Here is a 16,178-nt window from a genome sequence, read left to right as displayed (position 1 = left end):
ATTATTATAATTATTATTATTATTTTCAAAAGATGATTTAGTTTATTAAGAAAACATCCTGATAATTTATCAGAACCACCCTGGCCCTGTGTGTAAAAAGTATGAGCGCTAACTGGTAATGGTTATAACTCCCTCAGGGGCAACAATTGAATCCAGCATTTGGGAAAACTGGTGATGAGTCTCTCACTTCACTACTTTTCTGTAAAGAATTATTTGAAATCAGCTACATTGGAGAGATTTTCCAGCATGAGCAATCTGCTTAAGGTCAAAGGTCAGACATTTTCCTTCAGGGCGTGTTGCTAGAGAGCAGAAATACCGGTTCCATTTGTTACAACTGCCTGAAGCATCCCCAGATGACTCCCACCACCATGTCTGACCGTTGCTATGACGTCAGTGTCAGTTTTATTCCAGATGGAGCGAGATGCACACCTTCCAAAATTCCACTTTTTTCTTTTTAGTCTATCGTTTTTTTTTTTTGTTGTTTTTTTTTTTTTTACAAAAGTCTTGGTGATCACATGATTTTGCTAAATGTGCGATGAGACTTTGTGTTATTGATCAGAAGTTTTGGTCCTGGAACACACCCAAAAATCAGAGTTTGCTCCTCTGTCTCTTTCATATTCTTGAAAAAGGACCTCTGACCTTAACCTTAAGCAAGTAAGATGTGCAGGGCTTTGTTTTGGTTTTAATTCTTCCGTAGAACAGGGCATGGTGGTTTGCTTTTTGAGATCCTTTAGCCCACATCATATTATCAGACAGGTTCCATTAAAGTAACTTTTATCCTGCAGGTCTCACAGTAATCCCACCTGGCTGTGACTGGTAACTAGTAATCTTGTCAACAAAAATAATTAATCATTTAACAAGGGGGCAGTAACTTTGTATATAGAGCAAGGTTAGTTTGAAAATCTGTTCCCATCACAAATGATCATTTATTTGGGTTTCTTTGTATGAAATTTGTTTTTGCTGATCTGAAAAGTTTAAGAGAAAAAAGCAAAACCAGGAAATCTGTAAGGGGCCTACAACCCTTTTCACAGCATTGAACATCAAAATAAATGGTAAAATTATCATTTTACCATCAAAATAACATCAAACACAGAGCAAACTTTTTTTTATTTATGTTTCATCTTAACAGAAAGAACACAGGTCAAGCTGAAGTTCTGCTTTAGGAAGTGATCTGTTCACAGGAAGTAACAAAACCCACACGCCACCACAGGCAGATCTATGTTTGGGCATGCCAACTGCAGCCGTGCACAGTTCAGTAAGATATTTGCAGTTATTTTTCCTGGTCCTTTCCTGTAGATTGCCCGTGTTTGAGCCATCATGGAGAGCTCCATCACACTCTGGCAGTTCCTGCTGCAGCTCCTGATCGACCAAAGCCACAAGCACCTCATCTGCTGGACGTCGAACGACGGAGAGTTCAAGCTGCTCAAGTCAGAGGAGGTGGCCAAGCTGTGGGGGCTCCGCAAGAACAAGACCAACATGAACTACGACAAGCTGAGCAGAGCACTGCGCTACTACTACGACAAGGTGTGTGAAGTGCACCACAGCGGCTTTCAGCGGCCTTGCAGGTGACGACTGACTCTTTGTTTCCTCTGCAGAACATCATTAGGAAGGTGATCGGCCAAAAGTTTGTCTACAAGTTTGTGTCGTTCCCTGACATCCTGAAGATGGAGCCGGCGGCGGTGGAGTCGGGTGGGAGCAGTGAGGAAACCGTGGGGGCAGCATCAGAACCTGAAGCTGAAGAAGACCTTCACTCCAGCTCACACTCCTCCTTCAACATCAACTTGCTGCACCGACCAATAAAATCAGAACCCAGAACCAAACGCCATGACGACAGCTCCGTCATCCGATTCGTAACCAATGGCGAATGCACCTCCCTTCCTTCCACTCCGCCTCCAGGGTCTCCTCGGCTGAGACAGAGCCCCGCCCCCAGACGGGTGAGGGGGCGTGGCCAGAGTTCAGATACTGATGACTTTGAGCCTTTAAATTTGTCGTCTGGGCAGCGGGAGAGAGAGAAGTTATGGAGCACAGCGACTTCAGAGAGGAGGGGGCTGCCCAACAGCACACCACTGGAAGGCAGAAAACCCAAAGGCCTCGAGATCTCCGCCTCCTCGCTCCTCCTGACAGGAAGTGACCTCGTCTCGATTGCACTCAACAGTCCAGCACTCCCTTCTGGGTCTCTCACTCCCTCCTTTTTTACTGCACAGGTGACACATTACACTAAACACCATCAAACCTCTGTCAGTCCCTCCTGCAGGGCAGGTAGACAAGGGGGGGGGGGGGGGGGGCATGCATTTGGGACGCGCAAAGTCAGTTGAAAAGGACAAGGAGAGAGGGAAAAAAAAGGGAGGAAGGGAGGAGTTCTCTAAGTGGACCCATATGTTTCTGATGCTCCCGAGTCACTGGCAGCAAGACCAAAACAGGACTCCATTCAGGCCTTCGGCTGGTGTTCTGTAATCACACACTGCCGTGTAGATCACTGACAGGATATAGAAGTCTTTACTCCACACACTCACCTGATCATGTCTGAGTTTCTAGAAGCCATTGTCTGACAAACTTACAAAAAATATGTTGTTTTTTTACCTCGTAAGCAATGGTCCCACTATGGAAGAGGGCAGGCAATTATCTGATATAAACATTCCTCCAAAATCCCTCATGGACAGTCATTCTTACAAGTGCAGTAGTTTTAAAAATTTACATGAATATAAAAAAAGAATTGCAACATTTATTTATGTCATTTGTGTTTATTTCGTCTCAGGGGGCTGGTCATACTGGATTGCAAGAAATTCTGTTGTTTTTCAGTTATAATCCTGCTGAATGGGTATTTATGATGCTTTTGCTTATCTAAGAACTTCTTTGATTTACTTTTTTTTTAATCAGTCAACAAAGCTCGTAGATGGCCGTCCCATCAATATTTAGTTTTGACTCCCAACAATAGAGAAGGGTCAGGAAATATGCAAAAGGGGAGTTTTGTATAATATGTCTCCTTTAAATTTTGTACATCAAATAACACAGACAAAGGTCTGCAACAACAGCGTGACTTATTGATCCTGTCTTGCAAATTTATTTGTTGTACAAAATTTAAAGGAGACGTATTATGCAAAACTCCCCTTTTGCATCCTTTTGTGTTGCCATGTGGATATCTACTTCCTCTATAAACACCATATGTGAAAACAACTGTCCATCCACTTTCTGTCAGTGTTTGGTTTCAGGAATTATGGGCCTAAAACCATCTGTTTCAAAAAGTCCCCATTTGTGACATCATAAATTAGAACAGCAGAATAGAACTACCCCTCACAAGCAAGAGGAAGCTGCTGCCTTAAGCCTGCCGAGAGCAAACGTCCTCGAATAGCCGTTTGCTCAGCAGATACTTCGCTGTGTGCGCCTGATTTTCACTGAGTTTTCTGCCTCACGAGACGCTGAGGTGAATATCTGACCCTTAATATTTTCCACCTTACGGGGGTAAAAACTTGCCGTGTGCACACTCTGTGAGCTGCTGGCTGAGCTGAAATATTCTAGTGTCTAATTAAAGCACATTCTCCACTCACATGATTCCAATATGTATTCAGATGTAGCCCCCAGCCCTGTCTGCGTGTCAGAAAAATAAACAAAACGGTACCTTGTTGATTGATGGGCCCACTGTTTCCACTATCCTCTCGGAGGAACCGGGCGGTGGTAATGTCGGAAGGATTCTGGGATTTCAAGGCGCATCTCTTGGAGTAGATTGGCATAAACTCCTTGCCTGACCCTTCCTTGCAGACACCGTACCCATACTCTCCTAACCTTGAAATGATGGAGGCGGTGACGCTTCGTCAACAAATAAGAGACATTTCCTCCGTTTCCAGCTCTGTCTCAGTTTTGTTTATTTTCTGACATGCAGACAGGAGGCTGCCATCTTGGGGTCACGTGAGCAGAGAACACGCTTTGATTGGCCACTAGAATATTACAGTTCTGCCAGCAGCTCATGTAGTGGGCACACGGCGACTTTTTACACCCCGTGAGGTGAAAAACATCAAACAGGTCAGATATTCACCTCAACATCTAGTGAGGCAGAAAACTCTGAACGGTCATTCGAGGCCGTTTGCTCAACAGATTGCTCTCGTGTGCAGCGGGCTTAAGGAGCATTGCCTCTACTCCAAGCCAAACTCCAGCCTTTGTTCTTAAAGTGACAGAGACCTGAAGCGGCTCATTCTGGAAGGTTCTGAAACTGTCAAGAATAAGTCTGCTGAAATTGCTTTATGTGAGAGGGATTTAGTGCAAAGAACTGAATAAATATTTATCGGCGATAGTGCTATCATAACTGAAGAAAAATGTCCTAATATGTCTTCTTTATGCAACATAAAAGCAAGAGTTTCCAAATGTTTCATGACATTTGGAAAACTTATGATATTGGGATCCTGGCTGGAAAAGAACATGATTCCTTCACTTATGTGTGTGTGTGTGTGTGTGTGTGTAAATACACACACATATACACTTTTCCTAATAGTCTTTGACACCAGCACAATAGAACTCCTAAATTGTTGTTACATCCTTTGGTTTTGGTGCCAACCCAACCCCATTTGGAGGCCCCACTACCTGTAAGCATCCTAAGACTGTGTCTAATGAGGTAGGGTGTGGGACTTGACTCTTCGTGGTCTAGCTTGGCTAAACTGGGATCACAGAAACTGATCTTTAGTTCAGGATTTAAAACGGACTTAGGAAAAGCTGGTCTGACGCGAGACGCCTTGGTTTTTATGTGAGTGAAGCTTCCCAACCTTCACAGATTTGGCTGAGTTTTTGTGAGACAGACTCCATGAACATGCAGTGCTTTCTGGACAAACCACCAGAAGAAACAGTCACTTTCTTATTGGTGTGTGTATCTTCTGACATTTCATCAGTATTTTTCATCTCTAGACTCCTTCTGGTCTGTTGGTCACCCCCAGCCCTCTGCTGTCTAACATCCACTTCTGGTCCAACCTGAGTCCAGTGGGACCTCTGAGCCCCATCCAACTGCAAAACCATTCTCAGCTTTTCCAGGTAATGGTCACAGATTAGCGTTACCATAAAAGTGTAATCCTTCGATGGCTGTGAGGTTTTCCTTATCCTTTTTGTGGTTCTGCTTACTCAGAAAACCCTGAACCTTTGAATCCAAGCTCCACTAAACCCCTGGTCCTAATGAGTCCGTATCCAGAGGGTTTTAGCTCTCTTCTTCTCCAACACCCCTGGTTCAGTGATCGAATCAGCTGTTCATCAGGTCTGCAGAAGCCTGTTGATCACCCACTAATTAAAATTAAACAAGTTTCATAAAAATAAACCTCTAAAATGTGTTGGATTAGGGCCTTTGAGGACCGGGATTAGACGCCACTGTGCTGGATCAAAGACAGCGAGCTTTGATATGAGCACTTTGTACAGCTGCTCTTGTGGCCTGCCTGTATCAGTTTTTTTGTTTGTGTGTCTTGGTCAGGCTGTTCTACAGAGACACATTTCTATGCTCCAGGACGCTGAGGAAATGACAATAATGTTCATTCTGATTTGCATATTGATGTACTTTGTTCTGTGCTGCTCCAGTTTCCCTCTCTCCTGAATGGACCCATCCCAGTACCTACACCCAGCATGGATGCCCCATCTCCTCTGGCACTCTCCACCATCTCCCATAAGTCCTGATACCAGCCTGAACTCCTCTCAGCAGACTGGATTGATAATTTGTCAAGGAGAGTCACATCAACACAGACCAATGAGTCAAACTGGCTCCGAACTTCATCCCAGAAGAAACAGGAGCTTCCCTCTGAAGCTTGGCTTTCAGAAGACGTTTAGCTGGGCTTTTTGTGTTTATGTTTATTTCAGGGTCTCAGAAAATCTTTAGATAAAAAGAAGTAGACCAAAAACCAAACCTCACCATGTCTTTGCTAAATCATCTCAGTACAGCTGGTGTTTTGCTTCGTCACAAAGGATTGCTTCTAGCTCTCATCATTTCTCCAACTAATCCCAGCATCAACATCTAGGACTCAAGACAAAGATCTGAGGAAATCCTCAACAGACCCCACTGAGCCAGAAACCTCCTCTTTGAAGCAGACACAATGTGAGTTTGCTTTTACTGGGCTCTCTCGTTAGATTAGCACCACATATTTGTTGTGTTATGTTGGAAGTTTTTATTGTGGCACAAAAATAAATGTTTGCAAAGTTTTCACTGTAAATAAGATTATTTAGCAAAAGGTTGCTGGAGGTGCATAGATGTTGACTCTCCAGGTCCTAAAGCTACAGTTAGATACATGGATGTCCTTATCTAATGCACAAACGTGTTTATTTTTGTTTGTTTGTTTGTTTGTTTAAGCTGAAATTTCAACTTTTTTAAAAGAAAGCACCTAATTTCTTCATTAATGGACCATAACTGGATCACTAGACATCATGGAAAGCATTTTTAAACTGCTATATTGGTTTGTTCTGGGACCACCAGAATCAACACAGTGATGCCACATATCCACAACTACAGCAGAAGTGAAGGAAAGGCCGTTCGCGTTCACTCTGTTGTTACCACATTGGCACATCACCAGATATCTAATGAAATCAGCATTAATGAAAAGTAGACATCTGCATCATCTCTGGTCTGGTGCAGGTTGAACACATGACTCAAAAAGACAAGTCATTAAAACACTCCCTTTGATGCTGTTCATAATTCAACTTCCTGTGGGCCCTTAGGACGCACAGCTGAATGACTATAAATGCAGCTCTGTGTGTGTGTGTGTGTGTGTGTGTGTGTGTGTGTGTGAGTGAGTGAGAGAGATCAAGTGTTTAGGACACATAACATTAAATGGATAATGTGTAGTTTTTACCGTTAATCTGGGAATATCCATCAAAAAGTGTTTTTGATAATAAATAATCTGATTCCCAGTTGTTGAAAAATGTTGGTGGGTTCTTTACATATAACCATAAAAATTGGGTCTAAAATACATGGTAGCAGTCAAAGTCTCTGGGCGACGCCATATTAAACTCAATGTTTTCTTCTACGGGAACCCATGAGGACAAAACACATTTCCTGGTTTGTAGCAAAAGGTTGTTTTATACATGTACCTCTTCACTCGTTGTCAGTGACGAAAAAAGCACAAACCTTTTGATTTCTTTAATAAATGTAATTTTTTCTGTTAATTATAAATGTATTTAAACTATTATTTTATAATTATTTTGTTAACTAAACCTTTTGTGTAAGTAATCTAAAGGATCAGTTATCACGTGTTTAGAAAATACTCAAGGTGAACCCATAATGCAATTCATGTACAACACCTAAATGCAAACCAAATGTGCATGTTTAATTGGAAATTTACAGTAAGGACATATATATATATATATATATATATATATATATATATATATATATATATACTGTAGAAGGAAAAAAGGGTGTTCTTGCTTGAAGTCTGTGGTGCTAACTTTACATTCAAAGGTGTGATGTAACCATTTCCACTCTTATCCTGAAATCATGGATATGACATCACTGACACCTGATTGGACAGCTATGTTGTCCTGAGTGTTGATGGTCCAGTGCTGAAACCAAGAAAGCAATTCCAGGTTTTTCTGTAACTTCTGACGGGTTTATTTTCCTTCTCCTTCATTCAGCTCGATTGTCAATAAATGATTTGGGTCTCAGGACTTGATTCGTTCTTCCATGGTGTTCCCATTTTTGAGACGGGCCAAAGCAGACTCCTAGCAGCATCTGCTAGTCAGCGTGTAATCCCATGTACATTATAACGCACTGTACTTATAAGCCATTTATCAATTCTTTCATGTAAGATTTTTGTAAATTTGTTAAGATCTTTAATATACATTCCAGATCAAAAATGCACAATTTTGTTTGTTTTATAAAATTGCTCCTGGTTATTTTTCTAGAAAAAACAGCATTTTGTGATTTTTTTTTCTTTGTTGTGATTTTTTAAAAATAAATACATGCTTGTTTTTGTATCATATGTATCTCTGTAGATTTGACTTTACCAACACAAACAACACAGGCAGCAGGTTATGAAACAGTTCAAATTTACTTTCGATGGTTATGGGAAATAAATAGTTCAGTAAAAAGAGTCACACATTGACAGGTCACTGGCAGCTCAGTGTTTCAGAGGTCGAGTTCACAACACAGCAGGCCTTCCATGCATCAGGCACACACGCACCCTCGCTCAGACGTAATTATATAAAATTAAGTCATTCATACATCTGAGAATGTAAAGTTTTACGATAACTATTGAGCTTTTTTGTTTAAAAATCTTTCGTGCATGTTGTTCATGTACAAACTTCTATTAGCAGAAACACGGTTTGCAGATTAGAGTCAAACGTTCCTTTGACCGGATTAAATGTACAATAACTTATTTTTACCAAAGCAGGTAAACACACATACACACAATACAGGACATCTACCATTAATATAATGACTTTTCCTGTTTATATCATATCTAAGCATTATTTTCATAACCCGCGTTAGCCTGATCCAGTATCATATCGGGTCAATGTCAAATCATTCAGATTGAGAAAAATGTGCAGAAAAAAAATCTGGATTTTTCCACCATAAGCTGCAAACTGTGTTTAATGTTAATATTACTATTATTACATGAATACTTCAGTTAATCGAGCCTCACCGGTGCTTGAAGCACCGTTTCTAGCATGAGCTGTTGTAACAGAGAACACTAGTGCTGCTCAGACAAACCTTTCAGCAGCAGACAAAACTATTTTCATTCTGATGCTGAGCCAGAAAAGAGCTACCGCAGCAAGAAAACCTCCCTGAAATCCTTTTAGAGCTCACATTTACACAGATTCTCACTTTGCTTCTTTAATGGTGGATTTGTGTTTGCTAGATTTAAAGTTAAATTATAGCTGTTGTGCTAAGTCATGCTGATGTGAGACTAAATTAGTTGCATTTAGAACAAAAAATGAGCAATGACGAAATACAAATTAGAGCAAATGCATAAAATATTAGTTGTTGTAAAACTCGCAATAAATCCATGTGGCTTCATGTTTAGATTTGAGAACGGCGTCAAAATTCTAAAAATATTCAGATGTTCCAAATAAAACAAAATATTTTTAGAATTCACAAAACTGCAGGAAAAGACTTCACTAAATAATGCCACGAATGCAAAACACACCAACAGATTCTTATAGTATAGATTCAAGGAGGTTTTCTTATCGCTGCAGATTTAAAATATGCAACATCTTTTCCTGGTTCAAACAACATAGCTGGCAGTTCAATCTAAAACCTGTGAATTTCCTGGAGAGCAGTGCTCACCCCTTCCCTGACTCAGGAAAAAAAAAACATGCCACTTTTGTTTCACAAGGAGGGGTCAAAGGTCAGACAGAGCCCACACTTTAATACTGTTGGTTGAACTTGGCCATGTTTAGGCCCGAGACCCTGATTCAAAATAAGAAGAACAAAAATGAAAGGAACATGCTGGAGTGCAAGTTGGAGATGAGGAGTTCCTGTGGGGAGGCTTCTGACGGCACACAGAGCAAGAAAAGCAACGATTAGTCCTGGCAGTTCGGAGAGGCTTTAGGAGGGTTAGCTGGCTTCCTGTGGGACGTCACATAACTTCCTATTGAGCTTTCCTTCCAGCTCTCCAGTAGTTTTCCCAACAGTTACTCCTCCCACACACACACCCCTTGTTTTTGGTCCCAATGATGAGCCAGCCTGAATTTAAAAAACATAAGTTTGACATTCTGACGTTAATGGGGCTGTTTGCTTCGTTTAGCTCTCAGCCAACAATGTCGGACTTTCAGTGTAAACCTCAACGGCAGCAGGTCGTCGTACAAAAACAAAAGTCCATCTGAAATATTTGATCCATCAGTGTCACAGACCCAACGTGGTCTAGTGTTGTAGTTCTTTAAATGTGGAAATGTTGTGAAGTTCAGTCACGGAAGCTTGAAGAAAAAAAACATCTTCAAATATATTTATATATCTACAAATATATATATATATATCACTGTATAGATATATACACTTTTTAAAAAGACTGAAGGATTTTAAACTTTTGTCTCAGAGCAGAACTACGAGAACATCTTCATCACAGCGTCAACGTCAGTTGGACTCAAAAGAAGCCGAATAATTAAAGTCAAAAACAGAACAGTAACAACTGTGCATGGCGTCTTGAGTTCATATCATGTACACTAAAACACACAGACACACACACACACACGGTGTGTCACATAAAAACAGTAGTATTTTAGCAGCAAAGTAATCCAACCTCACCCCCAATAAATAAACAGTCTTCAAACGTGTGTGTGTGTGTGTATGTATGTGTGTGTTCGTGCGTGCGTGCGTGTGTGTGTGTGTGCGTGTGTGTGACACTCCAAGGGAAGGTGGGCTCATGCGAGATGCTGCTTGGAGGTGAAGTTGAAGCTGGTCACCTGACCGTCCTCTCCAGAAAACACTAGAAGAGCATGCTTTGCCTTCTGTTGATGCTGCTGTTACCTAGAGGAGCACAGCAGAATACCCATGATGCATCAGTTTCCTCTTAAAATTACCCGTCGTTACAGAAAAGTAATCGGATCGGGACATCCCTAGTTGTGTGGATGGTAAAAGAAGCAGAAGTGATGCGATGGGACCTGTAAAGTGTGGGGTTCCTATAATTTCCTGCTTGAAATGAGTTTCAAATAAAAAGACACAATTAGATAATTAGCTCAACTCTGCTGTGAATAAAACCCTTCCAGACGTCTGTTTAACTGCAACGAGAAAACACGACACTGAGAAGCTGATTGCCAACATCAGCCTCAGTTATTTTATCTAAGTAACTAATTGTTGTTTAAGTTGGTGAGAAGCTGAGATATCTGGTTGTGTTTACCTACCTGACTCTGGGTACGAGGAGTTCCTGTAACCAGGGTCTCTCTGCAGCTGCACTTCTTTTAACGTAAATATCGATATGCCTGAGACGCAAGAGACAAAATGCCCGATTACAACAGAAAACAGAAATAAAATGTGATCTAAACAGTTGCCTTCATTAATGTACGTGAGTGTGTGTGTGTGGGTGTGTGTGTGTGTGTACTTACTCTCAGGCAGTGTGTGGACTCTCATCCCAAGCTGCCTGAAGTAGGAATGTTTCATCGCTTCATCAGCTGAAACTCTCGCTTTAGACTGATACTGCAGAAGCAAAAACAGGAAATATCAAGCGTGCTGATGTCATAGCAACCAGATTTACCTCAGATACAATTGTGACACGTGTTAGAGACATGAAGCAAGTGGATGTTTATAAATACTCAAATAACTTATCTAGCTGCTGCTTAATCTGATGTTATTTAGGTGATTTTATTTGGTTTTAATTCCATTATATAATAAAAAATTCCATATAACCAAAATAAGTTCACATACATGTTGTAATTTGCATTTCTTTTACATTTGGATATTTTCATGGACTACAGTGCTGTAATACAGCATTTTCCTGCTCACAGTATCTTTTTTCAATTTATTTTTTGTCACAAAAACATTTTTGGGCAGTAAAAAAATTTCAATATGAAAGATATTCAAGCAATTTAAAAAATGATGTTTTGAAACGATCGCTTAATTTCTTTAAGGAAAGGCAGCTGGAACGTTTCAGTGACTGAAAAACAAAAACAAGAAATCCGTGATCCCATGGAAGAGACAACTCCATCCTAAAAACCTCCTCACAGAACACAAAAATTGAGATAATGATCCAGATTATTCCCTTTAGCGTATTTTGGCTATGGCTTCACAAGCTGATGCTTACTTTGAGGAAAGCCAGGAGCAGCTCGATGCCTTCACCGTCCAACCTGAAGAAGACAAGGAGCAACAGATTATCGTCTAGCAGCGTGAGGTGAGAGGAGGAGGGTGGGAGGCTCATGGGAGGAAGGAAGTGGACAGCAGTCTGTAATGTTCTGCAGGATTTCCTGCCTACAGCACACAAACAGTCAAAAGTGCACAGCATTACTCTGAAAAGATGCAGGAGGGAAAAAAATAACAACAGGTAAATGATGTGAAACAAACAAGCATAAAAAGATGTGAGAATGTGACACACAGCTGTGTACCTTGGGGCGTGGTTGATCAGGGGCTGTGGCTTGTATTTGGGGAAGTTGTATGATTTAAACTCTTCAATGGAGGAGATTCCCGGCCAGTTCTCCTCCGCGGGCGTGCCTGAAATCACACATTCCCTGCCGAGTGAGTCGCCACACTCAGGCAGACATGGGAGAGTTGGAAGTCGATCTGCTTCGTTAAAGAAACACTCACCCAGTAGTCTGAAAATGAGGTGGAGCTCATCCTCCACAGTGGAGCCTGGGAACAAAGGCCGACCTGCAGCCATCTCATAGAATATACAGCCCACACCCCTACACACACACGCACGCACGCACGCACGCACGCACACACACACACACACACACACACACACACACACACACACACACACGCATAAGCTAACATCTTTATCTGTGGGTTTGCAAACACAAACATCACCTGACGCCTCATGAATAACTCAGTTGATTTGTTGTCAATAAAATAAATAGAAGCAGCAGCGGCTCTGATTTCGTACCACATGTCGATCTGTGTCGAGTACTCCGACGATCCCAGCAGAACATCAGGAGGCCGGTACCAGAGAGTCACCACCTCATTGGAATAGGTTTTAGTTGGGACAGACTTGGCCCTCGCTAGGCCTGCAAACCCACAACAAAGAGAAAAACAGGATCAGAACTAATGTCCAGCTGTGGAGAAAGTGCTGGTTCTCACAAGGTTTCTTGCTTCAGTTCTTTTAGATCTTTATACCCCATGTTTCTATGGTTACTGAAGTAGAATCTTACAGATCTATTTTTGTATTGTTGATCCTTAGTTTTCTAAATCTAGTTCACCCTCACACACTGTCCACATCCTAACTGATAGCATCATGGATGCTTGGCATTTGCCAGACTTTGTGGATTTCTGTTTCACCACCTGCTTCTTGAGGATAAGTTCTTAATTAACGTCTGGGGAGTTTCCTGTACCCTTCTGCATCGTATTCATGGATGATCTGAGGCTAAAGCAGCTACACACACACGAGTGGTCTCAGGATATGTTACAGTTAGCAGGACACAGGACTGATGCAAGCACTCAGCTTTTCTTCACCAGCTCTTCCTATTTTCAGATCTTCCAATCAGAAAGGAGATCCATCAGAAGGATCCTGATATTTTCTTAAAGAGACATTAAATGGGCTGCATGGTGGCACAGTGGTTAGCACTGTTGCCTCGCAGCACGAAGGCTGCAGGTTCGAAACTCGGCTGTGGCCTTTCTGCGTGGAGTTGTGTTCTCCCCATGCATGCGTGGGTTTCCTCCGGGTACTCCGGTTTCCCCCACAGATCACAACATGCCCTATAGGTTATAAATTGTAAGTCGCCTTGGATAAAAGCGTCTGCTAAATGAATAAACATAAACATAAATATAGGCTGCCCCTGAGCTGTATAAATGTTAGGAGATGGTCCTGATGGAGCTGGACACTTTTATGTGCCCTCAAGTCTTCTGCACAAACGTAAAACAATTTGGTGTTTTAAGATTACATGTCATGTCAAATAGTGACTTTATATTTAACTATAATTCATCTCATCATGATAACATTCTAGAGTTCCTACAACCTTCCATCATAAAACCTGCAGCAGCAAACTCAGAGACAGTCACTCTTTGTGTCCTTCTCTGAACTTGTGGCTACAGCTGTGGACTTCTTTGGCTTCTCTCACCAAAATCAGCTAGTTTGAGCTCTCCTCGCTCATTGATGAGAAGATTCTGTGGCTTCAGGTCTCTGTGAAGAACTTTCCTTTTGTGACAATATGACAGCCCTCGCAAAATCTGGAACAGGAAGATCTGGAAACACATTTAAATGACACATATTCTACAACACGCCACATGCATAAAAGAGACACTATATACCCAGCATATATAATAGTCAGGATTCTGATGGAGACGAAGAAATTAGCTAAAATGTACTAAAATAAAAATGTCAATAAGAAATTTTACATTAAAATGTGATCCTAACTGAATTTGTTGCCTCAGCTCGACTGTGTTCAGGGTAAATATAATATCCAAGAGGCAGAACGCTGAATAAACACTGTTTATTTAATCCTCACCTTCACATTGTGCATGCTCATGATGTTTCCACAGTCATCCATGTACTGCTTCAGATCTTTATCCTGCAACAACAGATGAAATCAGACAGGATCTTACAGCGTTTAAATAAAAACATCAAACATCGGTCTTTTTTTCACCTCTCTGTGAACCAGCTACAGCAAAACAAATGAGGAGCTCTATTTTAAAGGCATACTATGCAAGTTTTTAAGATTTTTAAATCACTTTCTTCACCCAGTATGTGCTAAAATGACCCTTTACAAAGTACATGTCACTCAGATTCCCAACGCCCTCTGTGGCCAGAATCTCGCACTTGCAACTTCAGACTTGCCGTCCCAGTTGGACTCAGTCAAGTGGAGCTGACATACGTGGCGCCACAGTCTGCCTCCAACATGTTTTCTGCATGTTTTTGATTGTAAACACAGCTGATTTGTTTGATTTCATAATGAACCACTTCTGTAGAAACTAATGAAGGCTGGGGAGACATTTAAGCTGTTAGATTAAGGTGTTAAAAATGCGAACGCACAGCAAGGAGATACGTTTCACTTTTGGTTTTACTAACGGGACATTAGGGGTGCTAAAAGCAAACCAAAACTACCTAGTATCCCTTTAATGTCACTGGTATTTTTTCTCCAACTTTTCTCCTTTTGTTTTTACAAAATTGACACTTTCAAAGAATTCATAAGAAACCTTTTAAAAATAAACAGACCCAGAATTGATTGTCAATAAGACACTCAGGAAAATGTACAGTAGCAGAATAAAGAGGTGACAGGACAGGGCTGGATATCAAAATCTGAACTTTCATTACACAACGTTTAATTTTAAGAGACTCTTTAAATGTGAGAAAACACTCTCTCTAGATTAAGAGCGAGGTTTTGTCTCAAGTGGAGAAGAATCGTGGTGTTAAGTTCACACGTAATGGTGGGATAGAGGAGAGATGGACTCACAGGTCAGACCTCAGTTAAGAGGATGTTCCTCTGCTTCAGTAATGATAAAGAAAGAGCTGAGCTGAAAGGCAAAGCTCTGACTAAACGAATTGTGATAAATAAAAAAAATAAAGAGTTGTTCCATTGTTCCTGGTAGCGTTCCTCTGGAGGTTCACTGGGAACTGAAGGGAGACAACAGGCCAGAGCCAGAACACACCAGAGGGGTTAGATATCCTCCCTGGTTTGATAACGCCTTGGGGTCTCCAAGGAGGAGATGCAGTGCATTGCTAGGGAGACAGATCACATGGATCCATGGCCTCCATGACCCAGCAGGTAATGGATAAACGCACAACTTATCACAAAAGAAAACATTGGAACTTTTCATCATGTTGAATGCTAAATAGATTTGTTGAGTGATTTGCTTAAGCACAAATAATCTGTTAATGTTTAATCAGATTATTGTCATTCAGTCAGTGCAGATGCAATTTCTGAACCAAGTTACGAGCACAGGCCTCGCGATAATATAAAAGACTAGGTCCTAACAGAAGAAACCCTCTTTTACGTAGCGCCTCTCAGATAAAAATCATGAGGCGCTTCACAAAAACAAAATGAAAAATGATTAAGAAATATAATAAAGTATGGAAAAAAAGGAAATATCCTAATTAAAAATGTGAAGAAAAAATAAGCAAAAGATAAAGGTAACCACAGGATCCTGAAAAAACCAAAAAAAAAAAACCAAAAAAAAAATACAAAACAGAACTGGTCGAAGCTGCAGCAAGAAAAGAAGCCAGTGAAGAAGAGAATGAAAAGAAGGTCACACAAAAGCCAGCCTGAACCGATGCAACAGGTTAGCAAAACAATAGAAACTGTAGGAGAGTTAGAAATATAAACACACTGACCTGTGGAAAGACTTTGTAAACTAAACAAACGGGAATTAGGTTTTTAGGGCTTGTTTTAGTAGAGTTACATGTAGAGTAACATGTTTACCAGGTACTCAAAGACCAGTGTGAGGCTCTTGTCAGTGTGGACAATGTCATGTAACGTCACAATGTTGGCGTGTTTCAAGTCCTTCAGTAGTGACACTACAGCAGGAAAAAACAGAAAAACATTCATCAGATAAACAAAACTTCTCTAATTTTTATAATAAAGTATTTTTGTAACACTTGACTTCAAACTGCCGTGTTCGTGTGACTAAAATGCAAAATGAC

General features: G+C 40.9%; 2 protein-coding genes across 2 annotated transcripts in view; one reads left to right on the top strand and one right to left on the bottom strand.

The window, feature by feature from the left end:
* Positions 1-5,861, top strand: part of elk3 (ETS transcription factor ELK3) — a 7,701-nt gene extending 1,840 nt beyond the window's left edge. Inside the window, exons 2-5 of the mRNA XM_015953851.3 lie at positions 1,297-1,524; positions 1,596-2,204; positions 4,891-5,013; positions 5,545-5,861. Of these exons, the coding sequence (XP_015809337.3) occupies positions 1,318-1,524; positions 1,596-2,204; positions 4,891-5,013; positions 5,545-5,640 (1,035 nt within the window). The 5' untranslated portion in view covers positions 1,297-1,317 and the 3' untranslated portion in view covers positions 5,641-5,861. The remainder of the gene's footprint in view (positions 1-1,296; positions 1,525-1,595; positions 2,205-4,890; positions 5,014-5,544) is intronic.
* Positions 5,862-10,312: 4,451 nt separating this feature from the next.
* cdk17 (cyclin dependent kinase 17) overlaps positions 10,313-16,178 on the bottom strand; it is a 69,323-nt gene continuing 63,457 nt past the window's right edge. Inside the window, exons 8-17 of the mRNA XM_054740047.2 lie at positions 15,958-16,052; positions 14,047-14,109; positions 13,660-13,783; positions 12,489-12,609; positions 12,188-12,285; positions 11,989-12,094; positions 11,691-11,733; positions 10,996-11,086; positions 10,795-10,872; positions 10,313-10,420 (exon numbers count right to left, since the gene is read on the bottom strand). Coding sequence (XP_054596022.1) covers positions 10,380-10,420; positions 10,795-10,872; positions 10,996-11,086; positions 11,691-11,733; positions 11,989-12,094; positions 12,188-12,285; positions 12,489-12,609; positions 13,660-13,783; positions 14,047-14,109; positions 15,958-16,052 — 860 coding nt within the window. The 3' untranslated portion in view covers positions 10,313-10,379. The remainder of the gene's footprint in view (positions 10,421-10,794; positions 10,873-10,995; positions 11,087-11,690; positions 11,734-11,988; positions 12,095-12,187; positions 12,286-12,488; positions 12,610-13,659; positions 13,784-14,046; positions 14,110-15,957; positions 16,053-16,178) is intronic.

This window comes from Nothobranchius furzeri, chromosome 1 (genome assembly GCF_043380555.1).
Source record: "Nothobranchius furzeri strain GRZ-AD chromosome 1, NfurGRZ-RIMD1, whole genome shotgun sequence".
Taxonomy (NCBI): domain Eukaryota; kingdom Metazoa; phylum Chordata; class Actinopteri; order Cyprinodontiformes; family Nothobranchiidae; genus Nothobranchius; species Nothobranchius furzeri.
Note: the sequence above shows the minus strand (reverse complement) of the source record. Positions and strands in the feature narration are given on the sequence as shown.